Source organism: Sprattus sprattus (assembly GCF_963457725.1).
Source record: "Sprattus sprattus genome assembly, chromosome: 18".
NCBI lineage: Eukaryota > Metazoa > Chordata > Actinopteri > Clupeiformes > Clupeidae > Sprattus > Sprattus sprattus.
Genome location: NC_137916.1, coordinates 28,939,116 through 28,964,848, shown reverse-complemented (window position 1 = coordinate 28,964,848; position 25,733 = coordinate 28,939,116). Strand labels below are relative to the sequence as shown.

At 43.1% G+C, this 25,733-nt stretch overlaps 2 protein-coding genes across 3 annotated transcripts in view; one reads left to right on the top strand and one right to left on the bottom strand.

Annotated features, from left to right (window-relative positions):
* The window catches only part of ints1 (integrator complex subunit 1), a 48,188-nt gene extending 44,302 nt beyond the window's left edge, over positions 1-3,886 (bottom strand). For both annotated transcript variants that reach the window (XM_080855890.1, XM_080855891.1), the window contains exons 1-9: positions 3,856-3,886; positions 3,229-3,313; positions 2,867-3,145; positions 2,287-2,483; positions 2,058-2,195; positions 1,631-1,790; positions 993-1,098; positions 430-616; positions 1-5 (exon numbers count right to left, since the gene is read on the bottom strand). The exon at positions 1-5 is cut by the window's left edge and continues 141 nt beyond it. In XM_080855890.1, coding sequence (XP_080712016.1) covers positions 1-5; positions 430-616; positions 993-1,098; positions 1,631-1,790; positions 2,058-2,195; positions 2,287-2,483; positions 2,867-3,145; positions 3,229-3,283 — 1,127 coding nt within the window. In that variant the 5' untranslated portion in view covers positions 3,284-3,313; positions 3,856-3,886. The remainder of the gene's footprint in view (positions 6-429; positions 617-992; positions 1,099-1,630; positions 1,791-2,057; positions 2,196-2,286; positions 2,484-2,866; positions 3,146-3,228; positions 3,314-3,855) is intronic.
* Positions 3,887-7,609: 3,723 nt separating this feature from the next.
* mafk (v-maf avian musculoaponeurotic fibrosarcoma oncogene homolog K) lies at positions 7,610-19,103 on the top strand. The gene is made up of 4 exons (XM_080856389.1): positions 7,610-7,716; positions 16,117-16,170; positions 18,168-18,247; positions 18,555-19,103. The coding sequence occupies exons 2-4, from the start codon at positions 16,125-16,127 to the stop codon at positions 19,032-19,034; spliced, it is 606 nt and encodes a 201-aa protein (XP_080712515.1). The 5' UTR covers positions 7,610-7,716; positions 16,117-16,124; the 3' UTR covers positions 19,035-19,103.
* Positions 19,104-25,733: the final 6,630 nt, after the last annotated feature.

Genomic DNA, 25,733 nt, shown 5'->3' with positions numbered 1-25,733 from the left:
GTCAACTACAAAAGCGGAAAGAGGAATGTGTGATAAACAAAACAGTAGACAATACTAAACAATGCAGTTTGAGCAATGTTGATTTCTTATTATATTGAATTATGTTATGCTGTGAGATGATTCATTAACAATTAATAAGGGAGCTAGCATAGCTACGTCAGTTATCGGCCAGTTTGTTAAAAACCGGCCAGTCTGTTAAACAATAGATATGCTAAGTTTATTGAGAGATTAACATGACAACGCAAACGTAGCCGATAACACACGCATGCCGATATTTAACCCTGTTACGATAGCCTATTCTCGTCCAGCCATTTGGAACAGAACAATAAAGTGCAGTAGATAAGGTAGAGTAAATAGGACTTATACATCTGTAAAGATCTAATACTGAATTTCATCTATCCCCCAACTTCATAAACACACACAAATTACCTTTGGGTTCTGCAGCCACATCTCCAGCCTCTGCACGGCCATCAAGCGCACCTCCTTGTATCCGCAGGTGGCGGTCAGCAGCCGCAGCAGGTTCCTGGACACGTTGTCCATCGGCTGCCGGCGGTTCAGCTGATCTCGAAGGACGTCCAGCACATACTCCTCCACGCTCTCAGCTAGCTCCTCATACCTACAACACAACAGTGACTGATTTACACACAACAGTCGTTGCCTTCGTTCATGCAACACGTTTATGCCTGTTTACAGCCTTTGCTTTGCATTGCGGTGCATTTGGACGGTTAATAAATACGTAATAACAATGATTATTTCAGCACAAGAAACAGAAAATCAGACGATATGTTCTTTACAAGATGTAACCCTCTCTCTCGCTATACAACGGCCCGCTGCTAATTTGACGGTTGGGCACACCAAGGACTTGACACGGGAGATGAGGCGGTTTGAAATGCTGGCGAGATTTATTTGGTTCATCACAGTATCCTAGAGGATTGATCGCGAACATGTCTTTATTATGTTTTTATCATCATATTTTCCTGGTTATGACATACCTGGGCATCGCCAGTCCATCATCCTCTGGGCTGAGTTTCTCCTCTGCGATCAGGAGCTCAGCCTGACCGTCATCTTCGTCTGGGGTGGAGGGGTGTGGGCTGTTACCTGCAAACAGGACCAGCCATGAGGTTTAGAGTCTGAACTCAAGACCACTCACATTAGGGGCGGGAATCTCTTGGCACCTCACGATTGGATTCGATTCCGATTCAGAGGTCAACGATTCGATTCTAAACCGATTATCGATTCTTAACCGATTATCGGTTATCAATTCTAAACCGATAAATCGCTAATCGAACATTTGAGTTTACTACTCAGAGTACTTCCTACTTTGTGTTTGATAATTAAAGAAAATCAACAGATGAATAACCTTCTCTTTTTTTTTCATTACAGAAAAAGCTTCTCCTTGTCACAATTATGACTTTCTATGAACAATGCAATAATCAATGCAGCTTGCATTTCAACACAAAATGAATGTGTTAAAAAAAAAAAAACGATTTTGAACTTTTCTTGACAGAATCAGTCTAGAAAGAATCGAGAGAGATCAAAAGTAAAAAAATGTCCCACCCCTAACTCACATCTCCTGCGTAACCATATGCATGACCTCGGTTTGACCCTGCGCCACCTAAAAAAATCCTACCTGCACTGAGGTCTCCTCCTGAGCGGCCTGCGTCCGCCTGCAGCAGCATGCTCTTGGGGGGCATCTTGGTGCTGAAGGCAGTCTGGATGTTGTCCACAAAAACCTTGCAGTGGGAGCTGTCCACCCATATACGCTCTCCCAGTGAATCTTCAATGTACACCTACGCAAACACAACCAAAACATATCATTTGAGTCCATGTCCTTTGTTCAGTGCTTTTATGACACGTTGTTGAACGGTTTAAGTTTAATTTCAAAATGGGGCATATTCCTTATTGACGGCTTTTGGTCATCAAGTAACAGGCAGACAGTCAGACATGCTCATCATATGACTAGGTAATGCCTTAAGTTAAAAAAATTAACTTGCATCAATTTCACTCAAAAACACATATTTAACTGCCACTAGTGCACAAAATAAAGAGTTTCTCACTTTGACAAAGATCTCTGGCCAGTTTTCATCCTCTTCATAAGCTGCCATGAGCAGGTTGCAGGCCAGCACGGACACCAGACTGTTTCCTTTGGCTTTGAAGTTTATGGCAGTGTCTCGTCTCAGCAGGCTGCATAACGCCTGGCCAACACAAAAGATAAAACTCATCAACTCCCTGTTCAGAAGTGACAGAAAGACTGATGATTAGATGAGAAGAACATTAAGCGCTCACCTCAATCACGCCTTCGGTGGCAAAGACATTGGGCTTGATTTTGGCCAGGAACATCATGCTGAGGTAGAGCGTGATGTCCGGTTTGGCCCGGTTCAACTTGAGCTGTTTGACGGCACCGCAGAGCAGCCCCTCGATGCGGTCGTCATTGCCCTCGGACTCTGCAGCCTCAATCTCATCCAGAAGAACAGCAGGAGGGACTATAATCAGAATCAGAATCAGATTTTATTGGCCAAGTAAGCTTACACAAACAAGGAATTTGACTTGGTAAACTAACTCTTAATGTGCTAACACAAAATATACATTACAACACAATACAAAAACAAACACAATACAAAAACAAACAGTGCAATGGTCTATGAAGTTTAAGAAGTATCAGTAACAGACCTCAGAACCCCCAAGTTCTCTACCACAACTCTACATAATATATACGTTAACAACTTAAGATGTTTCAGTTTGTTTAAGCAACTGTTTAAGCAGTGAAAGCATAGATATGACATTTTTCGAATGATGAATCTTCAAGAGCAATGACCATTCCACACTGATTATCACATAACTGCTTTAATATGTAACCACAATTTACCTTCAATGGGCACAACAGATGGCTCCTTGATTGACGGTGAAATAGCCCTCTTGTCGACTGCTGCAACATCAGCCAGGCGTCCTAGTGCACTTACGGGAGGCGTGGAGGAGAGCTTTGGGCGCTTGGCCAAGCTGGAGAGACCAGAGGATGGAAGAGATGAGGAGGTTTCTCTCTTGCGATCAGATGGTGCTGATGTTGGTTTCAGAAGGGCAGGTGCTTTGGGCTCACTGGCTTGACTTTTGGAACCGAGGGCAATAAAGTCTCCAGGTGGAGGATGGCCTAGAAACAAACAGGAGTCCGGAACTTAGTCCTCTGCACACTTTAAATATGTTTTAATGTTACTGTTAATTATCTTGACATACCTGATGGTTTTGCGGCGCTAGGGCGCCTAAGAGCAGTAGGTTTCGGCCGATTCATTATGACACTTCAGCATTCGCTGTGGTTTGTCTGTTGATGATAAATGCCAGACAATTACAATATTGCCACCAAGACAGAGACGTGTCATCAGAGTACGAAGGTTAATTACCATTATATAACAATAACTGTGCCATGCTATTAATAAATGATACACTCTCTGAGGCTAGCTAGTCTGAACTGTACTTCAGCTGAGAAGCCAGCTAAGCTTAAGTTATTTTTCCAACAAGCAATGTAATCAAACCGCGGATGATTGTAAAACACATACAGCATCGAACTAAAGATACTGGGAAATGTTTCTGTTCTTGTCTGTGTGGATAGCTGTCTGTCGCCACTTACAGATGCAACTCAAGAAACTTTAGCTTAAAATCGCTATTGCTAGCTAGCTAGCTAGCTGACAATTAGACAACGCTACCCCAAAGCATATGAGGGGTAACAATAGCATCTCAACTCTGCAAGAAAATCGAACTTCTTTCAATCTTAATATATTTGCTGATTAACTACTCATGTAAGAAGTAAAGACGCATAGATAACGACGTGGAGTGTGTAAATGTAACAACAAAAGGCAAAATTACAATGTTTCTCACTGTGCTTCCATGTTTTCTCCGGACCGGAAATTATGTATTCAAAGAGGAAGTCCCACCCCATTGAATGACAACTCAACTACATTCAGGAGCTTTAGTTACTACACGGGATCAGTTTCTCTCATAATTTTCCATCAAAATAAGTTTGTACCTAAAACCTTAAAGTTGGATAGATTCGTGTGGAATGGCTGGAACTGTAGAGCATAGCTTAATATATTACCTATGATATTCATATATGTTATTGAATTTACTAGAGGCTAATGCTCACATTTGTCTTTATCATATTTTCTTTTTCTTACTGCGTTTGCTTCAACATAAATTCACGAATTTACCAGTAACTTATTGGACAGATAGAATGCTTTCCTCAGCGTGTTTTTAGAGATCAGTATGACAACCATGCTTCTGGCCGACGGCAAGACTCTGGGTGGCACTGTTTCGTTCGAAAGCACAGACCAATTCCAAGAATCCTCACATTACAAAATGATGTCAGGCATGGAAACAGACATTACTGAGCCTGCCAGACAAAAGAAAACAGAACTCCTACCCAGAGGAGAACACCACAAAGCACACACTGTAGGACTCTGAAAACAACATGTGCTTGAATCCAAACCCCCTTAGAGAGAGAGATAGAGAAAGAGACCGAGAGAGAGACATGTGGACTTGGTTACAGTTGCTATATGCCATGTATCATCAGAAGTGCTTTGCTGTGAATTGACAGTAGGCTACATTGATTTAATTTCCTTTTGAAGCCAGCCCCCAAAGACCTTCTCAGAGGTTCCATAACGTAACACAAAGAAAATATGTAGTTATTAGGCTGTTTAAAAATATTATAGTAATTTGTACTCTTACTGCCACACCGTCTTGCACACTGAGGCTGCGTGACTTTTTAGTTTTCGTCAGGGATGATAACATTATTTTAAAGGGTTATCATGAACGTTGCATCTCAAAAACCATGATCTGCCAGTATTTCAATGCACACGGGCAGAAATTACTACTTCACCATCTGTAGACAACAACCTGCCAACTTGTTATATAAACTGTTTTTCATATTAAAGATATTTTGGTGAGGTCAGTGGAATGCTTAGTCAATGCTCCAAATATAAATCCTGTCTCACAAGGCAAGTCTGTGAATCTGCAAAAACATTTTGCCATAAGGTTTTCCCCACTAAACAACATAGGGAACTGAGACTCCATTATAACGATGATAATAATAAAAACATTGTTCCAATGTCACACCTTTCATCCAGTTTTCTCTCAGACTAGTTAAGGGATACAACAGTACCTGAAAATGGGAATACTCTTGGATTATTGTTGGGAGACAAATGAAGGATGTTGTCCTTGAGGTGCATCACCATTGCCTAGTTTCTGCTCAGGGAGCAGTTTTTCCAAGAGTAGCCCAGTTCTATTCTAAATGACAGGAAGAATCCTTTCTACTTATGATTGGTGGACATCAATGGAGAAATTGATGGTTGTCAAATTGTTGTGAAAAACGTTTAGGGCTCAGATGCTTTATAAATAACTATAAAACATAGTACATTTGTGAGTAATCATGGCTAATTGTCAAATGTGCTCCTTTTTGCATAATAGGGCGTGGTGTGGTATCTTACCCCAGATAATCAGACAAGTTAATGAATTGGTATACACACAGACACACACACACACACACACACACACACACACACACACACACACACACACACACACACACACACACACACACACAGACACACACAGACACACACACACACACACACACACACACACTCACACACACACACACACACACACACACACACACACACACACACACACACACACACACATACACACACACAGACACACACACACACACACACACACACACACACACACACACACACACACACTCACACACACACACACACACACACACACACACAGACACAGACACACACAGAGACACAGACACACACACACACACACACACACACACACACACACACACACACACATGATTTATTACTGTAAGTGTTTATTTAATAGGGAGAGATATATTATACATAGAGAATTGCACAGCAATTATGCAATGCAATGCATCACAGCATTTAAAGCTACTGCTAATTTCCAATGCTGATCCCTAGAAGGGCCCTTAAAACAACAAAAATAAAGCATGTTCACAAACAGCAGAATTAAACTTTGTAGTACATTTGGTTGACAAAAGCCGTACGACTTGCCAGGATACACATACATACGCACTCACAGGATACATATACATATACATACGCACTCACAGGATACATATAACACATAAAAATCATTTAAATAATAATTCACCATTTTCAAAGGCCTCCTTTATGCATCCTTAGGTACATTCATAATACACATATGAAACCTCTCTTGACTGAAACTGAAACTGAAACTTATGTACATCCATCCACTGTTGCAATAGCTGTAGTACAGTACAGGTGTCTGTAGAAGAATACAAAATCATCTAGAATATAAAGAAAGTTGTGATGAATCTATTCTGTCTTTCTACTAGCTGGAAAGTGAAAACACTGAGGGTAGGCCAGGATGCAGATTTAATTAAATGTGGTTTCTCTGGATGGCAAGTTAAATTCACAAGACGTTAGTAATACGCCTCTAATTTCCTCCTCTATGCCACAGGCCTCATGGGGATATGAACAGATATCCGCAGGTTTCATTTCCAAGTTTTTTTTGTTTTGTTGGTTTAACACAAACCGTCCAGAAACGCAACCTTACATCATTACTCATCATCTTGTAAAAGTTCACTTGCTTTCAACTGTCAGAGTGCACATCTTACAACAATTAAATCAATATAGCCTCTGAGATATTCCTGTGTTGAGTCACCTCTTGCATTCGTTTCCACAGAGAGAAAGTCATATTACAGCCCACCTGGATCTATGCCGAGGTAGAGTGGATAAACTCTCTACATGTGAATCACCGGAGTTGTTTCCGTTTTTAAGGAATATAATCAATTATTGAAAAATGAGTCACATACATAGTAGAAATGGTCATTTGGTTTTGGACATCTGAACAGATATTCAACTTATTAATTTATTAAATAACTGGGTAACAGAAATAGCCAATACAGAATGAAGGTTATTTAAGCAGATCACGAGAGTGTGTCAAAGATTTGTTTTTTGGGCTTACTTTTCACGGACAAATTAATTTACTGTCTCACGAATTTCATAAAATATTTAAGGGGTCTGTAGAATTCCGACAGACAGAGGGCGCACTTTATAGTCTAATGTATTTGTGTGATACAGCATATTTTGACAAACAGAGCTCATGACCTTATCAACTCCAATTACACTTTTTTTTTCAATTTTGCTTGATCTGATTGTAGTGTACTTATGCAGTTTACACCACAAACTGGTCTACATTAAAAAAAAAAAAACTATCTTGGAAGATGGGTTAGCCTATAATCAGGCCACATTCACCAAAAGTCCTTGTCCTGTAAAAACATAGTTTTTGCCCTCAACAACACACCTTGAGATCAACGTAAATCACATAGTACATTTCTCAAATGACAGATTAATTTAGCTAACTCTTCAAAAGTATTCAGTTGCGTCTATTTCTGTCCTCCTCTAGTTTCCCGCCTGGCTGACGTCAGCAGAAAGTTATTTTCATGAATGGAGGGGGCGGTCACGAGGAATTGGTGACGTGAGTGCTTGCGGAAGCAGAGAGTGGAATGTGGATACATTGTTGTTGTTTTGTAGTTAATTTAGTACAGGGATACATTTCGGTTCGATTGAGGCACACTTTTCCTGACTGCCACAACACACCGCAACCTGTTACTAAAGGATACTTCTGAACATTTGCGCATTTCCGAAGAAATTTTGCGTTCACAAGGTAAGGTGTACGAGCATTTTCAGAGATGTTTTGAAATTCCTATCGAAATTGCTGATGTTTTCTCATGATGACGGATCTGCGCATGCAGATGGTGAAATAGATATGCTTTGATAAGTATACCGTATATTTTTTCCAGTTCACTATGACAGGGAAACGACTAAAACGGTTTACGACAGCACATATTTTTAATAAATAAATAGGCTACGAATAAGAATAAACGATGGACACGTGTTGAGTACTGGCAAGCTCGGTGACACAAACAAGTTTCTATGCGAAATCTTGTCCGTCGAAAATTCCTCTGTGACAGAAAATGAATAAGTTAACTGCTACGTGGTTGCCTTTAGCTGGAATAAAAATACGCGTTTTGAGTTTATTATTAGACAAGTCTACTAGCGCACCCTCGGATTTAATTAGAAGATGGGAGGAACTGACCGATATAGATTGTCTAAAATGCCCATTTATATCATTTTACATTTTAATTCTAACTCAAGCGCTGCTTACTTTGTTATATACTGCACGTCTTTTAATATTACGACATTAGGAAACAACACGTGGTCTGCATTTTAGAATTCTGGGACAAAGGGCACGATGTTTGAGAAGACCACCAGGAAGACTACGCAGATTGTCTGCTCAGCAAAAAAAATTATAATAAATACATAAATACATCTTTATCGTGTAAAACTGTGTGCGGAAGATCACTCGTAAGTTACTTTTCTACATTGGAGGTCTTGTTTTACATCCTATCTGCATCAAGATAACTCAACTAACATAAGATAAGTGACGTTATGTCAACCACCCAGGCAGCCCAAACATCCTGAAAGGCGCGGAATGTAGAGATTTGTGCGCTGGGAAAGAGAAATGCGTTTGTTAGAACGTAGGCTATGTGACTAGCAATGGAATGGGACGTTGTATAATTATCTTTTGTCGATTTATAATGCATTAGTGCCACCGAATATACACGACGTAGCCGCGGAAAGGATAGACAACCCCACTCCTTCCTCATAATAATTGATGCGTTAGGTTTTAAGTTTACAAAAGGGAAGCCGACTATACGCTACCACCAACTTTCTTGCAGACATCCCAATCCCCCATCCCACCATGTCGGTTGCAGTTTGCTGGAAATTATAAGCCATTCCTGTGTGATGTTCACTCAAGTTATTAACATAGTAAAGCAATATGTGGCCATTGTTCAAACACTACATAGTTTTGTCCAGTTTGGTCTGGCTAAGGGATATTTGTCCTACACTGCATAGTTTTGTCCAGTTTGGTCTGACTAAGTAATGTTTGTCCTACACAACATAGTTTGGTCCAGTTTGGCCTGGCTAAGTAGTATTTGTCCTATTGCTGTGTTACGCCCTCATAGGAACGGTGAGTCATAGCTGGGTAATGTGATTCATTTCCACTGGATGATAAAACGGCTGTCATGGGCTCGTGTACAGTTTGCAAGAAAATGTTTCTGGGTCCTTTGGACTTATACCTGGATTATTGCAGTTAATTGAAATGAGGTAGGCCTATGGCTATGTCAATTTAAACAGAGAAAGTAACTACTAGCTTATCAATACACACAGAGAGATAGTTGTGCTTCTCACATCTGTGTGGACTACTAAGTTTAAACATTCACAGTTCATGTTGGAAAAAACTGTGAACCGTTGGATATTGAACTTTTGCTGGCATGGTCCAAAGAGAGACATTCACACACATCATCCAATAATTCATTCCAAGTCTTATCAGCAGCTATAGAACATGCTTGTTACTGCATCTGAAAGGTCATATAGTTTCTCCAGTATTGACTGAAGATGATGAATGGCTGTTGTTTGTGTGTTATAATAGTTCCTTAAACCAGATTTTGATTAGCTATATGAACATGATTTAAATGCAATATTATGCATTACGTATTCTTGCAACTGTGTAACCACCAATAGCCATTCACTATCAGGTTGGGACAAAAGTGCAGAGCAGCATTCATTCCCTTTGCAGGCTGTAGTGCAGGCTGCACTACATAAAAACATGAAGATTACATAGCTATTAGAGATTCCATTTAGCCTTGTTTGGGTGCAGATGAGGGGAAGCCTTTTCTGATAATGTGCCTCTCCAGGGACCCAGTGGCTCCATAATTAGACACCATTATGACATTGAGATAATGTGGCGGTGCTTTTATTCAAAATGGCCAGAGGATGGTCTGGACTGGCCGGCGACCATGTAGAAACAGGATGTCCCTTTCACATGGATGTCTCAAATGATGTCCCTCTCACACTGATGTCTCTTATGATGTCTTATGATTCACTGATGTCTCTTATGATGTCTTATGATTCACTGATGTCTCTTATGACATTGAGATAATGTGGCTGTGCTTTTATTCAAAATGGCAAAGAGGATGGTCTGGACTGGCCGGCGACCATGTAGAGTGTTCCTCTCAAAGTCTGCACAAGGCATATTAGGAAATTCATCTCCCTCTGTGAGCTTAAGACCCGTGAAACCCTAGCCGCTTGCTGTGCTGGCATGGCAGCGAATCTGAGATGGCAAACCTGGAAAAAGCCTGTTGCTGGGGCTGACATTCATCTTTGAGCCCCTGGCTTCTCTCTCTGGCTACTCTCTCTCTCTTTCTCTCTATCTCTCTCGGTCTGTCTGTCTCTCTTTCTCTCTATCTCTCTCGGTCTGTCTGTCTCTCTTTCTCTCTATCTCTGAGGAGATGAGAGCTGCTCTGCGATTTGATATATTTTTGTGTTTTTCTGCTGACTGCTTTAGTGTTTGGGTCAGGGGAGATCTTGTATGTACTTGACCTTTTGCCTTCTGCTTGAATTATGTGGAAAATCCTGGAGGAGGCCTTCAAACAGCTTCTTTTTATTTTTTATTTTAAGCAAGTGTACTCACTGTACATGCATGGTAGCTGGTTACTGTGACTGGCCTTGCTAAGTTTGACTTGGCTATCCATCAAGTAAACAACTCAAAACAAAGAATGTTGATATAGGCAAGGAATGTAGATGGACTGTCTTCCTTTCTTAATCGTGTACTGTATGCTTTAATTTCAAACAGCTTCTTTCTTTAAATGTCTTTATAAGCAAGTGAACTCACTGTACATGGGCTTGTGAAACTCCATCTGAAGGGGGGGCAGCAGCAGCTAGGGTGACTCACCACCATGGATGAGATACAGTATCTGTGCTGGTTGGTGGTGAACTCCTACACCTTGCGTCCTGTGCGTTGACTCCTAGCCCCAATTAGAAACATGGAGGGGGAGGGCAGTGAAGCGCTTGCACTGCCCTGTCATGAGACCCACACGTGGGGGACGCAGACTGCTGAGGGCTGGCGGAGGAGGTGGATCCATCGTCTAGGCTTACCCCAGTCTGGAAGAGCAGTTTTTTTGTTGTTGTTGTTGTTGTCGTTGGACTCCCGCTAGCAACCGCCTTGGGTTGTCTGAGATGAACCAAGCGGCTCTTGAGCTTATAGTGTGCAGCGCAAACACCAAGAATGATGCGACAGGGAGGGCTTTCACCACAATAACACGACAACTCAAAGATGGAAGCTTTGTAAGAGATTGAGGTTAGATCTGCAAATTTGGGATAGCGATGCAGATGCACTCACAGCGCAGCTTGTGGTTTTAGAGAGTGAGTTCTGAAAGTGAATGATCCGGGGGTGGATGGCAGGGTCATGACTCAAAGTGAAAGTCAGGGGAAATTCCATTCCAGTAGTAGAAGACTTTCAGATCGAGGCATGATATTGAATTTGACTGAATCCTAACTGCTTTACGGATAAAATAGTAGGCCTATTGACAATATTTTAATCATTTAGACATTAGGATGGGGAATATGAAATAGTACAACAATTCTCAACGTTGTCTTTGGAATACCAGGAGCTCGTTTCCGACAAAGTCCTGCTGAAGAGGCTGTGACTTGAGGGTGAGGTCTATAATTCTTTTATAGAGTCTGCAATTGGAAAACAAGCTCGTGCACAGAACCCCCCTCTGTACAACACTGTAATATTCCCCCAATAGATTACCGAGACTGTAGCACTACTGTGGTCGGCATTAGCCAGCCTCACTTTAAGCAGGAGCCCCACGGGCAGCCATTACACACTATGAGAAGTATACCCAGCCCTTTCCTGCCGCACTTTACCAATTCCTGGATTTGAGAACGATGACCTCGCCACACTGTGGTCAGGGGTGTGGAGGAACTGTCTGGGGAAGGAGTCTGTTTGGGTGGTTTTTTTTTGTGCTTAGACATGCACGAGGCACGACAACAGCCACGCTAATGCCAGTTTTCACCAGTTAGCGCAGAGAGAAGAAGTGTGTACGTAGCCTAACACCCACACTGTGGCATCCCAGCATCAGTTGAGCATAGACATAAAGTCGGTCTCACCAGCTTTAATCACCATTGGTCCTTTTTATTAGTTTATTTAGTGCCGCTTCAGTTTGATGGTACTACCCGTGGCATTCGTGGGATACAGGAGTAAACTCAAGCTCTTTTGAGTTTGTTATAGTAAACCTGCTTTATTACATTTGATTGTATAGCTTCAGTTTGATGTATTGGGTTTAACGTTGTAAGTTTTGAACACTTAAAGGTTTATGTGAAGCGTTCTACTCCAGACCCCAGGTTCATTAACCAGTGGGGGATAGTCTCCCTATTGTACACACTAGATGGGCTTGTCTTTGTTTTTTGCATACTTTACATTCCTTTGAATCCCTACGTCCCTAGTTGGAAAGTAGCTTTGCGCAGCTATCTACATCTCCGCCCCCCACTTTTTCTTTTTTCAATAAAAAAAATGTTCCGGTGGTCACGCCAGCCATTCCCAAGGTTTGCCGTACTTTTCCTTCCGCCCCGCGAAACAGTGGGATTTTCCAGGAAACGTCAGTTCAGGAGGGTGTGATTCCCTGCCGCTTGTCCTTTTTCTACCCGTAAACAGCATGACTCACAACTTAGCTATGCTCTCCATTTCCTTTACATAATATCCCCCCAAAATGTGCTGCACTGAGGAACGGGTGGAGATGCCCCAGTCTCTCTCTCTCTGTCTCTCTCTCTCTCTCTGTCTCACTGCTCTCTCTCTCTCTCTCTCTCTGTCTCTCTCTGTCTCTCTCTCTCACTGCTCCCTCTCTCTCTCTCTCTCTCTCTCTGTCTCTCTCTCTGTCTCTCTCTCACTGCTCCCTCTCTCTCTCTCTCTCTCTCTCTCTGTCTCTCTCTCACTGCTCCCTCTCTCTCTCTCTCTCTCTCTCTCTCTCTGTCTCTCTCTCACTGCTCCCTCTCTCTCTCTCTCTCTCTGTCTCTCTCTCACTGCTCCCTCTCTCTCTCTCTCTCTCTCTCTCTCTCTGTCTCTCTCTCACTGCTCCCTCTCTCTCTCTCTCACTGCTCCCTCTCTCTCTCTCTCTCTCTCTCTCTCTGTCTCTCTCTCACTGCTCCCTCTCTCTCTCTCTGTCTCTGTCTCTCTCCCTCTCTCTGTCTCTCTCTCTCTGTCTCTCTCTGTCTCACTGCTCTCTCTCTCTCTCTCTCTCTCTGTCTCTCTCTCTGTCTCTCTCTCACTGCTCCCTCTCTCTGTCTCTCTTTCTCTCTCTCTCTCTCTCTCTCTCTCTCTCTCTGTCTCTCTCTCACTGCTCCCTCTCTCTCTCTCTCACACTGCTCTCTCTCTCTCTCTCTCTCTCTCTCTCTCTCTAACACGTTGTGGAAGGGGGGGAAATGAAGCAGACAATTCCAAGTTGGAGTTCTCCATGTCTCTGAGACAGGAACGTAGCAGCTGGGCATGAAGTGGAGCAGCAAGTCTGCAGTCTGCTGAACCCGCACACCAAAAGAGAGGGAGAGAGAGAGAGAGAGAGAGAGGGAGAAAAAAGAGAGACAGAGGGAGAGAGAGAGCAAAAGAGACAGAAAGAAAGAAAGAGGGAGAGAGAAAGAGAGACAGAAAGAAAGAAAGAGACAGAGGGAGAGAGAGAGAGAGCAAGAGAGACAGAAAGAAAGAAAGAGGGAGAGGGAGAGAGAGACAGAGAGAGGGGGAAACAAACAGCAGGGCTGAGCCAACACTTCATTTATCACATGGAACATAAGCATACGGCCCTTTGAAGTGTTTGTTTACTTTAACTGAAGGTCTTGCTTCAGTGCACTCACTACCTTCTCATGAAGGAAACGCAGGGTTTTTTCTGCTATCCCCCCTTTCTCTTTCTCTCTCTCTCTTTTCTCCGTCTTTCTTTCTTTGTGAATTTGAGCAGCTGCCCGAATGAGAAAACTAGTTGGAATCACATTTCACTCAGCATCCTTGGCCTCAAATTCCACCGGCAGGGGCGGGACCTTGGGGCCTTTCTCTTAAGAGACTGCAAAATTGGAGGTGAAATATGCAGCCAGCATGCCATCAATACCATGCTCTGAGCTCACCGTAGATTTCACGGCGGTACGGTCAAATGGGCGGCACACAAAACAAGCTTTCTTGTCAGAGACGTTTTCAAACGTTTGTGTGGGAGCACAAGAGAGGCCTCCTGCTTATGTGGAAGGTTTTCCATGAATTCTATTAAAACAATAGTTGTTTTCCAGGAAGTCTGCGAACGAACGTCTTTGCATAAGACCATTATCTCAACTCATGTCTTGCCAAGCCCCTTTGCAACTAGGCTACAGAGTGTTTCACTGTCAGTCTGCCAGTGTGCTTGTGATTTTCTGTAAATAGAATCACTTGCTGTCAAAGTGTCAGTCAGATTTGGAACAGCTCAGCACTACGTCATCTTAATCTTTCATTAAATCTGTTTTTCTTGATAATAATTGAGCCAAGTGACTTTTTTTCCGGGTTAAAGCACTGTAGTGTCATATGCACATTATTAACAGACATGACAAGATGAACAGGCGTTTGTGGAAAGTAATGGTAGCCTGGCAATGTGTCAGTTGCAGCTCTGATGATTTGAGCAGTCTGGCCTCTCGTGTCTGTCTCTCGCTCTTGTGGGCTCTGGCATCATGACTAACATCCCCATGACACAGACTCCATGGCTTGATCAGATACGTCAAATCACCGCCCTCTGCCGTTTCTCCTCTTTTTCTTTCTCTTCCTCTTCCTTTTTTTTTTTTTCCCCCTCCTCTTCAAATGTGTCAAAAAACTGGTGTAGGTTCAAAGCAGGAACTAACTTGATCAGATGTTTCTGTTCACATATGTTTTATAGGGTCTGGTGTGTTTTTTTTTTATATATATATACCTGTCCCTCTCTTTTCATTTGTTCCTCCTTTGCTATCTATATACTCATATTTGCTGTGTTTGGACAAACAGAGCCTGTGCATTCCTGGCACAGAAAGAGCAGGAGTCATGGCGATGGGTCTACTGCTTGCCCCCATCCCTGGTGCCAACACTGAGGACATTATGCTGTAGGAATTATGTATGCAGGTCTCCAAGTGGAAAGTGGGGCCCCTTTCTCTTTTCTCAGCGTGTGTGTGTGTGTGTGTGTGTGTGTGTGTGTGTGTGTGTGTGTGTGTGTGTGTGTGTGTGTGGAATGTGGTCCTGTTATCCACACTCCATATGGCTTCCAGTGAGAGTGACTCCCTGACATGTTTCTCTCCTTTCTTTTTTTTTTTTTTGGTCCCTGAACTGAAGGAGGAAAACTGCGCTGAGATAGCATAAGAGGACCTGTGTGAGCGGTGCAGTCAAAGGCTCTGCCAATGTGCTTGAAGGGCAGCCTACAAGCACTGTGGTGACTGTCCTGGGAGCCAGGGTGTGGGTGTGGGGAGTGGGTCAGATGATTAACGTGAGTCCTTGACTGTAGTGTATTAATGCCCTTCCTCTTGCACTTGAGTGGGGGTGGGGGGGGGGGGGGGGTAGATTGGAGCCCTGTGAGTACCCTTCAGGGTTCACCTCAGTGTGCCTATGCTGATGGAGTGGAAAAAAGGCACATGGGAAAGGAATTTTGAAAGGAAATAAGTCGGGCTGGTGGTAGAAGCGGTTGGGGGGGTGGGGTGGGGTGGGGTGGGGGGTGACAAGAGGCCCCCATAAGCTTAAGGAGAGGGGGGGCCTTTTCCTCCTGATTCCCGAGGCCCTCCCTGGAAGAGTAGCCTGGGTCTCCCCTCCACTGACACAGCCTTTCTGAAACCCGGCGATCCCAGCCAAGTTCGCTCTCGAGGAATGTCGTTTTCCCCTCCGTACGTGCTAGCCCTGCGTCGTGCGTCACGCGTTCGTGCGTCAAGATTCAGTGCGTTACCCCTCGAGGGACCAAATGGTTTCCCATGTTTGGGCTTAGAACATACTTTAGAGACTTAAAAAGGGTCCCCTTTTAACGCGCCTGAACACACATTCTGGTATTGTGTCATATGTTGCATGATAATATTCCATGAATCTCACCTTTTAAAAGTGGGGGAAAAAAACAAACTGTTGGTTTAAATACATTTCTGCACTAACATGTCTGCTTGTGTTAGGTTGTGTCGTGTTGACAGTTCTCTATGGGTTTCCCTTGTTTAGCTCCACCGATGTACGAAGTCGAAATGAATGCCTCTGTCAGGAAGGAGGATCAGTGTGAGTTAATATGGCATGAATCATCTAACATGAATGTGTCTTTTTCTTTTCTTTTGGTTTGGTACTTGATACTGTTCGTCCTGTGGGCTTAGCCTTTTGAAGATGCTGCTCACCCCACGCTCATCAGCCTAGTCATGACAAAACCGTTACAAACACTTGCTGCACCTCCGGTGCGGTTTAACAAAAGTCCAACCACAAGAGTGACTCCAAACCTCACACATGTTAAGGGTCCACGGCTACACGCATTGAGGGAATTGTTTGGAGCGCGTCACTAATACCTCGCCTGCCGAACAGCATTTTGTTAAGGAGTCTGAAGTAAGGGCTGATTATAATTTTTTTCCCTCTGTGTAGTTCCTTGTTCTTACTTCGGTTGGGCCACAATCTATTTTAATCTTGTAGAGTCACTGTACAGAAATAGCAGGGAGAACAGAGAGCTGTGTTGCGTAGTACAGACTTAACTACGAAACAATCCCGGTGTGCCGGTTGGAGAAAGCGTGGCTTACGTCTGATGCGGTAGTGTTTTGCTTCCTAATGAGGTATCACTTATCGCATTTCCACTTAAATTGTGTCGTTGGCAGAATTTTGTGTCAGCACACCGAGCTAAATATAACCCGGAGAGTTTAAATAAGGGCATGGAGCGAACCAGGAAAGCCCGGTGTAATAGGATCCAGCCAGTCAGCCGCAGTCCTAAACCCGATAGAGTGCATTGTCTAAATGCTAAAATACAACAGTGACTGTGTAAGGGAAACTATTTCGTCTGGGGTGCTCGACCTTCTGGAGTTTTCCACATATCTGCCACCAGACATTACAAGTACAGTATAACTGTCTGAGATGACCTAACAAGATATCTAAAGTGGTGTCGAGGTTACTCGTGTAGTTTACGGCTTGGGTTGTTTAAGTAACTTTTTTGTTTAAACAGAGAAAACACCCACCTAAATAAACAGTATCAGTTGAGTGGTAGCTTCATTTTTTCCTTTTTGTCCACCCACAGGTCACCAGTTCATTTGAATCACATGTGGGTTGAGCACTGAGCTTGATATGACATTATCACATCTATTTAAGGTCAAGTAGGCCGGCATGAATATTTCCAAGCCCACTTGGTCAACTGGCATTTCTGCCTTTCATGTGACCACCCTGTTATCTGCTCTCTGCTGTTCTCTCCCGCTCTCTCCCCCACTCCTCTCTAAAACAAACACACACACACACACACACACACACACACACACACACACACAGCTCCTCAGATCATGCCACTTGTGTAGTTTCCGCACCATGTGTGTGGCAAGCAAGGATTATGAATGAAGCTTGTTTACCATTCGGGCCTCTGCCATGTGACTCCCACACCCATTTGCGGAGCGTCGCCATGGCAGCAGCCTTGTGCAGAGTTCACGGGGGTGCTCGCTGACGCTGTCAGGCGGCTCATGAAATGGTGCTTGGGGACAGCGTGGCTTTTCACGGGTGCACAGCGAACGGCTCTCTTTTTGGCCGTGGCAATGGTCTCACGACCGTCGTCTTCCTCAGACTGAACGGATTGGCCTCTCCGAAAAAAAAAAAAAAAAAAGCGCTCAGGCAAAAAAATAGCTGGAGGGTTTGAATGGCTCAGCAGAGAGATCAGACAAAGCCCCGTGGCGAGGCCGACCTGTTTCTATTATTGCTTTCTCACAACGGTCTAGTGAACTACTTTGAGAGAGTGCTCCCTCAGCAAGTAAACAAGGGCAGCCCTTGTCTAGCCGGCATTTTGTGAGGTTTGACTGACCTCTACTGGTGAGCAGTTAGAACTGCTACTGGTTTTTTACAACGTGGAGCTCCTGTTAAGTCAGCTGAAACGGGTAAACATTCAGTGCGCACTGAACGCCATGTCATTTGACGCGAAACTTGCATGTGACATAACAATGTGTTAGAAAGTGTTGCTACCTTTGGCAGTTTAATATTATTACTAATCAGTCTTGTTAATCAGTTTTACCTGACATGCTTCTCGTTTTGCCTTCCTCCTTTAGTTGGCATTTTTGGAGAACTCGAGCCAGTTGCGTTTATGCAGGGCATGACGACTAATTTTAAAGCCAGCAAAGCTTTAAAGGTAAGTTAGTGTTTATGGTACCGTACCGTTTTTTTGTGTATCAACTATGTTCCACTCTCTGCTCTTTCTGTCCAATGATCTCTTTTGTGTCTCTCCCACAGTTTTTTTGTTTTTTTTAATATTGCGTACATATTTTCAGTATTAATTTTATTATGCCACAAATTAAATGAAAATATTTGAAGTGTAAAACGTACTACTTGTGAGTTAAACCTCACAAAAGGCCTTCTTACTCAGGTTGTCATCCTCTACCCCTACCCTCTCTCTCTTTCTCTCTCTGTTTCTCTCTCTCTCTCTCTCTCTCGCTCAGGTAAAGAAGGAGGCGGGCGAGAATGCACCAGCGCTCAGTGACGACGAGCTGGTGGCCATGTCGGTGCGTGAGCTCAACACGCACCTGCGCGGGCTGACCAAGGACGACGTGGTGCGGCTGAAGCAGCGACGGCGCACGCTCAAGAACCGCGGCTACGCCGCCAGCTGCCGCATCAAGCGCGTCACGCAGAAGGAGATGCTGGAGCGGCAGAAGATGGACCTGCAGGACGAGGTGGACAAGCTGGCGCGCGAGAACGCCAGCATGCGTCTGGAGCTGGACGCCCTGCGGGCCAAGTACGAGGCGCTGCAGTGCTTCGCGCGGACGGTCACCCGCGCCGGGGTGGTCGGGGGCAAGATGCCCGGAGGTGGCGGCGGCGGCGGTGCTTCTGGTGCCACTACCAGCGTCATCACCATCGTCAAGTCGGCCAACCACCACCACGGCAGTCCGCCACCCGCCACTCAGTTCTCGGCGCCGTCCTAGTAGGCCAGACTGGGCTGGGATAGGCAGAGGACGTGTGCTCAGACGGTCTCCACGACGTTCTGTCCCTTTCATCTGGTCTCCTGACTACCAGTTCTGAACCCAAAATGAACCGACAGTGGCCCGGACCTGACCCCCATCCCCCCCCCCCCCCCGTGCTGAGGAGGTCGCTCGGCAACAGGACTGCAGGGTGGGTGGGGGGTGCTGTGGCCATGACTGTGTGATTTACCTTAAGGCTGCATTCACTTTCATCTCCTTCTCTCTATCTCTCTTTTCTCTCTCTCTCTATCTATCTATCTATCTATCTCTCTCTATCTCTATTTCTCTCTCTCTCTATTGTTCTACATTGTCTGTGCACTGTGCTATGAACCCCCCCCCCCCACCCCCCCCCCCCGCCCCTTCATATTCCCAGCACCGGCATGGCACGCTAGTCCCTAATCGGCGACCCAAACCCAACTGAGACTTAGCAGAGTTGAACACTTGTCCAAGTGTGAGTGAGTACTTGATACCTTTATAACCTACCATGGCAGCACTGCTTTATGACAGCTCTGCTTTATGGCAGCACTGCTTTATGACAGCTCTGCTTTATGGCAGCACTGCTTTATGACAGCTCTGATGCCTGTTTTTTATTCGCATGTTCATCAGAGAGTTAACTAATATATATATATATATATATAATCGTTTCATATAATATATTCTGTATTATAGTTTCAACCATGTTGAGGAAAGTTTTTTTTTCTTCCTAAGACTCAGAACCTGATTGAATGAGTCTTGTGTTGTACAACACAGATACAAGTTTTCCTGAGACTTCTTGAGACAGTCTTTGTGTCTTTAAGAATCAAACTATCTTCATCATTCATGTGTTCGATCAAAAGGTCTTTAAACAGGTTTTAAGACCCGTGGACACAATTAAAGGCCAGTAAATAAGATTCAAAAGACCAAGGACAGTTTCTGTCATATAGAACAGACACAATTCATTCATTCATTCAGAGTATGACTCAAAATACAGTTCTCTAGACAAGAGTATGACTCAGCTTACAATTCTTTAGACAAGAGTATGACTCCGCGTACAATTTATTATTACACAATCCTAAAACTGCCCTTTCAGACTTCAGAACATCGAGCACCTACACCAGATGTTTCAATGGCACTTATCCCTACTGTTCATAGCAGTACAAAAACTACAGAAGCACTTCACTTGCATAGCAGGAAAAAAAACTGCGTTTCTCTAAGCACACATTAGAAATAGAATACTAATAATCTTTACGACGGTCTCCGTGTAGTCTGTGGTGACCATTGGCAGGCACATTTTTATATAGACTAGTTATCTTAAAAAGATAAGCACTTCCTTTTTATATGAGCATTTATTCTCTCCAAACTCTCTCGATCAATGCCATATGTCATGGTAGGTAATCCATATTGGATATAGCGATGAGTGGAGCTCTTTTGATAAAGCAATGCAATTTCGAATCATGACCTGTATATTACAGATTTTAAGCCTTTGCCTCCATTTTTCGTAACTTCCGTGGTCAAAGAAAAACGAGACGCAAAATAAACGGTCCCAGCTGCAACTGTTGCCACTTCGCACCGAGAATTCCGTCCAATCAGAAAGCATTCCTATTGCTAGATCATCACTAAGTGCCGCTGCCGGTGTTGGATACCCTCACGCAATACCATGTGTGTATTTAGAGCAATGACTTTGATATCTTTGACACAGACTCATGGGTAAGGACAATCCTGACATGTAAAATCAGATACTCGTATTAGTTGTTTTTTTGAGATTTGTTTTGTTTTTTGTTGTTGTTGTTGATGTTGATGTTGATGAGATTGACTTCAAGGGGGTCGACCTTGGCTTCAGTTGGTTAACCTAGTTTCATGTTTGAGTAAGAATTGGGATATCAAATCCTCATGTAGGTCAGTCAAATACTGTAAATGAAGAGGCCATTTTTTCCATTTTTTTTTTCTTGGATGGAAGTTCAGCCCAGTCTTAGATAAATGGCTGTTTTAATGGAGATGTTTCATACAGAGTCAAGTCTCATTCAGGATTAAGCTTTAATGTCTGTCTAGATAAGTGACTTGCTAGGCCTTTAATCGCATAAAAAAAAACCCTCACATTTGGCCTTAACGTCCTATGCTCATTTCATTCCATTTCATTCGACCTGCCTGCGTTTCTATCTCTACTTTCTTCTAGTCCAACGGAAAAGTCATCATGCATCGTGCAATTGTTCTCGTTCTCCATCCTAAAAGTTGTTCAAGAGAAGATGATGACTCAGGTCGGGCTTCTCTGTTAGCCAAGTGGCCATGACTGTTCCTGTTCCCTCTGGCAAGACGTGTATTTTTTGTTTCTCCTTGCTATAGAGAGCACCAGAGGGAGCTATGCTGCTGAGTGGCCCTCTATGGTCCATGACCGATGGACTCACCGCCATGCTCTTACCATACTCATTTTATATTCCCACAAGATGGTTTCCCCCCCCTCTCCGTTTGTTTAGTTTGTTTTTGTATGTGTGTTCTGTATTCCCAAATGTCATTTAGTTATTTTTTTCCCTGTTTGTTGTTTTGTTTTGTTTTGTTTTTGTTTTCTGTTGCCTCCTTATATTGTTGAGTTTTTCATTTCTATATATTTTGTACATAGATATATATATATATATATATTTCTAGAGCATGAAATACTTTGGGGAATGGTGTATGTCCTTGTAACCGTCTCCATCGTGTCATTATTCAACCCGACTTATCTCCGCAGTTTACTCCTGTCCCCCTGTGTAACACGGCAAGTCTATTCTGCAGAGTGTTTAATGTTATTTTAGCTATAAAATACAATTTGATGGCCATACTTCCCTATAGTGCATAAGTCCCCTTTTTGTGCACACTTATCAAACTTTCATTGTTTACAGTGAATAGAGGCCCATGGCTTCTGGAGTAGATGCTTATCACTTTTGAATGGATGCTCTATGTGAGCTCTTTTTTTTTTCTTCTCCAGTATTTATCAAGTTGGGCACTCCTTCAAGCTTTGTTGTGATGTGATATAAGCATTATGGGAGCAAGACGAGAATCCTTTTGGGTTACTCTTGACGGTGACTCTTGTAGCACAACAAGCCTTTGTGGGGGAGCGCCACCTGAGGGCTGGTTGTTGTACTGCATTGAGGAGGGTGCTTTGATTGGTAGCTGTCATTTTCAAAACTCTCTGTTTGCCGTGTCTGACCATTCAGCTGGTGTCGTGATTTTTCCTTGTTCACACATTGGATCAGTGTTTTCCTAAGTTATGAAACGGCAGTCAACATGTGATCCAGTCAGAAAACACAACGCCAAATAATGACCTCGCCTGTGAATTTGAGTCATCCTTTCTGTGATCAACAACAGTGGTTGAGTCATGTGTTCCTTCTGAGGAGAAAATCAGAAATCGGCATGGAGACATGCTCTTTGAAAAATGATCACACCACCCCTAGTTACATGGGACACAACTTTAAAAAAACATACCCATTCAAAAAAAACTCTTTACTGACCCCTGGTGGTTGTGTTAACAAAATGCTGTGAACAAGTAATGTGATGTCAGTACACTCATGCAAACCCACTGTATCATTATTCTTCTATTTTTTTTCCCTTTTCTTCAGCATCTACCAAAGCCATACGGTTCTCTTTATACAATGTGAACAAGCCTTCCGAGACAGACAATTTACAGAATATTCACACCATTTAAGTTTCTTATTCATCCATGTTCAGCTGAGATCTAAGACCTACAGTGCGTTCACCCAACAGGACACCCCCCTCTACTCTCCTGTCCTAGCCTTACGCCTGTGACAGAAGCTCAGAAAGTGGCCCAGACGCTTTTAACTATGTGAATAACCAGAAAGGGGCGACAGCTGTGAATACAGATGGTTTTTTTGAGTGTGTGTGTAGGAGCATCGTAATGTATACAGCACCGCTGGACAAAATGTGTAGACTGAGTGTGTTCAATGGTCTGCGTTGAGACTTTTAGTGTTTCTTCTCAGGCCTACTTTCTGAAAAAAGTCGACAGTGAAAGATGCTATCTAAATGATGGGGGTACTTTTAGGTCTTTTATATTCAGTGTATGCTGTATGTGGCCATCTTGGCTGAAGCGGTTAAATTATTTCTATATTTTACACAGTGAGAATATTATATCTGTTGAAAAGTATATATTATATATGTGCTCTGTCAGTCTTTGAAGCTATGTACCACGAACGCACATAGGAATTTCTAACCCGTGTCTGAACACACTTGCCTATCAAATCATAGAGAAGCTCCTTGACATATAAAGTACGCTGCTCCAAATTATTACTTTGTATACATTTAAGATTACAACTGCAATGTGGAGGAGGTTTTATAATTAAAAGTAGTGCCTATAAGCATTGAGTTTGTGATCGTTCTAGTACTGTATAAATGGGATTCTGGTTGTGCACTAAAAAAACCTTATTTTGGTTGGACAACCACAATAGTTAGTGTAGTTTTAGATACCCATCAGAAGGTATAATTCTAGTTTGAATCTGATTTATTTTAAATAACTGTATATACAGACAACTCGAGAGGCAGCAAACCTTTGGTCACCCTACCTTCTTGTGATTTTACTTCATTAATCTGTATGTGTTTTATTTGAACGTTGATATTTATTTTTTGCTGATTTTTGTTTTATTTTCAACCTCTAAATTATTTTATTTACATCCATTTATTTACATAGATTGTCAATGAACTACCCTCATGTACAAATGAAATCAATCTCTTTCCATTCTGGCAGAACAGAGAGGAGGTAAATTATTCCTGTAAATAGTCTGCTGTGTCTGTTTTGTACTTTTAAATAAAGCTTTTTTCTTTCTCATTTAAATCCATCACGTGTTGTGCTAACTGCTTAGATATACCTATATATATATATATATATATTAAGACTGGGAGGAAAAAGTCAAAAATACACACAAAGACCCATACTATGCCACTGCCCAGCAATTTCTTCATTACGTTTAATATAAGGTTACAACCACATTTGCTTTCGGTAGTTAAACTGGATATTGGTGTCAGTCTCGTTTATATTATATGAGGTGAGCCTATTATCACAATTGATGACATGGAGGCTACTCGGATCATCAGTTTATTCCATATTTCATAACATTTAACCTTGTCTATAAAGGCAGAAATATTGGCACAGTTTATCTACAGAAAATAAAGAGAAATAGACTGCATATTGTTGCAAAGATTCTTCCTTGTGGTCAATTTGGAAGAAAACCTTTTCCCTGATGTTAGGACAATTCTATGACTACATTAATAACACGTTCATAGAACAATTTCCATACTCAAGATGGTTAAAAACCGCTGGCTGGGCCAGAAACACTATGGTATTTAATTAATAATGAACAATGATAAATATGGCTTATTATAACTGCTTACATTAACACAAGCTACTGAATCTAAAAAGAACAACATGTACTGTGTTTCCAAAACAGAAAAAAGTGTTGTTGTTAAACTATGCACTACAAACATAACAGCAAAAACAAATCCATAAAATACAATTAATTCACTAATTTTACTTATTAAATTATTTCAACATCACACACGGCATAAAAATATCTTACTGAGACGTCAAGAATAAACTCATATATATATATATATATACACACACACATAACACAACACAACGGTTCATTGAACACACCGAAAGCCACCCGCATACACACACACAACATGACACATATTATACATCCCCCTTTAAAAAACACACATTTCTTTGAGAGTGTGTGCTGATTTGGATACACATGAATGCATGCTGGGAAATGTAATGAGAGTGGTAGAGATCCCCTTGTTCTCTCTCACACACACACACACACACACACCCTATCCAGAGTCAGTGCTCATCTCTCAGCCGCTTTGAGCCGTGCTTAACAGTACAAAGGGCTTTCAGGAGGGCCCCAGTCAACATGTTGAAGAGGCTCCTTCCAAAGCCAGCGTGTGTCTGAGAGATCGCCAGGGGAGCCCGCGGGAAAGGGCGGCCACTTCAAACCGGGCTGCCAGACTCGAGGAGCCCCGACGCTTGGAACTCGAGCGGTGGTGCCAGTTCCTGCCGACAGGCCCCTGCCACCGCCGCCGCTGCTGCTGTGTGCCCGCTGTTTGCTAACCGCGTCTCGCCCGCTCCTGATGCCACGCATTTATCATCCGCCGTGTGGGCACAGACAGATGGGCCATCAGGCAGCGGAGTGCCACAATCCATTGCCCGCGCACACTCCGCCAACGCCGAGTGCGGTGGAGAGGTGGAGGGACGGGCAGACGGAGGGATGGATGGATGGGGAGAGGAGGCAGGAGGGAAAGCGATAAAGCAGCGTGCAGTGCTTTGTTTTGTGTCACGCCACAGTGACTCCGTGCCCCCCGCCGCTGTCTGGGGAGGACGATCAGCACATTTCCACGGCGCAAGGGTACCGGGGGCGACTGTCAACCCGGCACGAAAAAAAACAAAAACAAACACAAAACAAAAGTGTCTCATTCTTGTGCAAATATGTTTAGAATCTCTATTTTATCATGAAAGGAAGTAATCTCAGTGGCCATGTGTGTACAGTCAGTATTAAAAACAAATGCAGCAAAGGCTTGGGAGGGGTGGGGGGTTGGAGGGTCTCCATTATAAAGAGTCTGAGGAGAAGGCCCCTCTGCTTGCCCTGGCTCGGGGGTCAAAGGTCAGTGTAGAAGAGGAGGCTCCAGCGGAGATGCGAG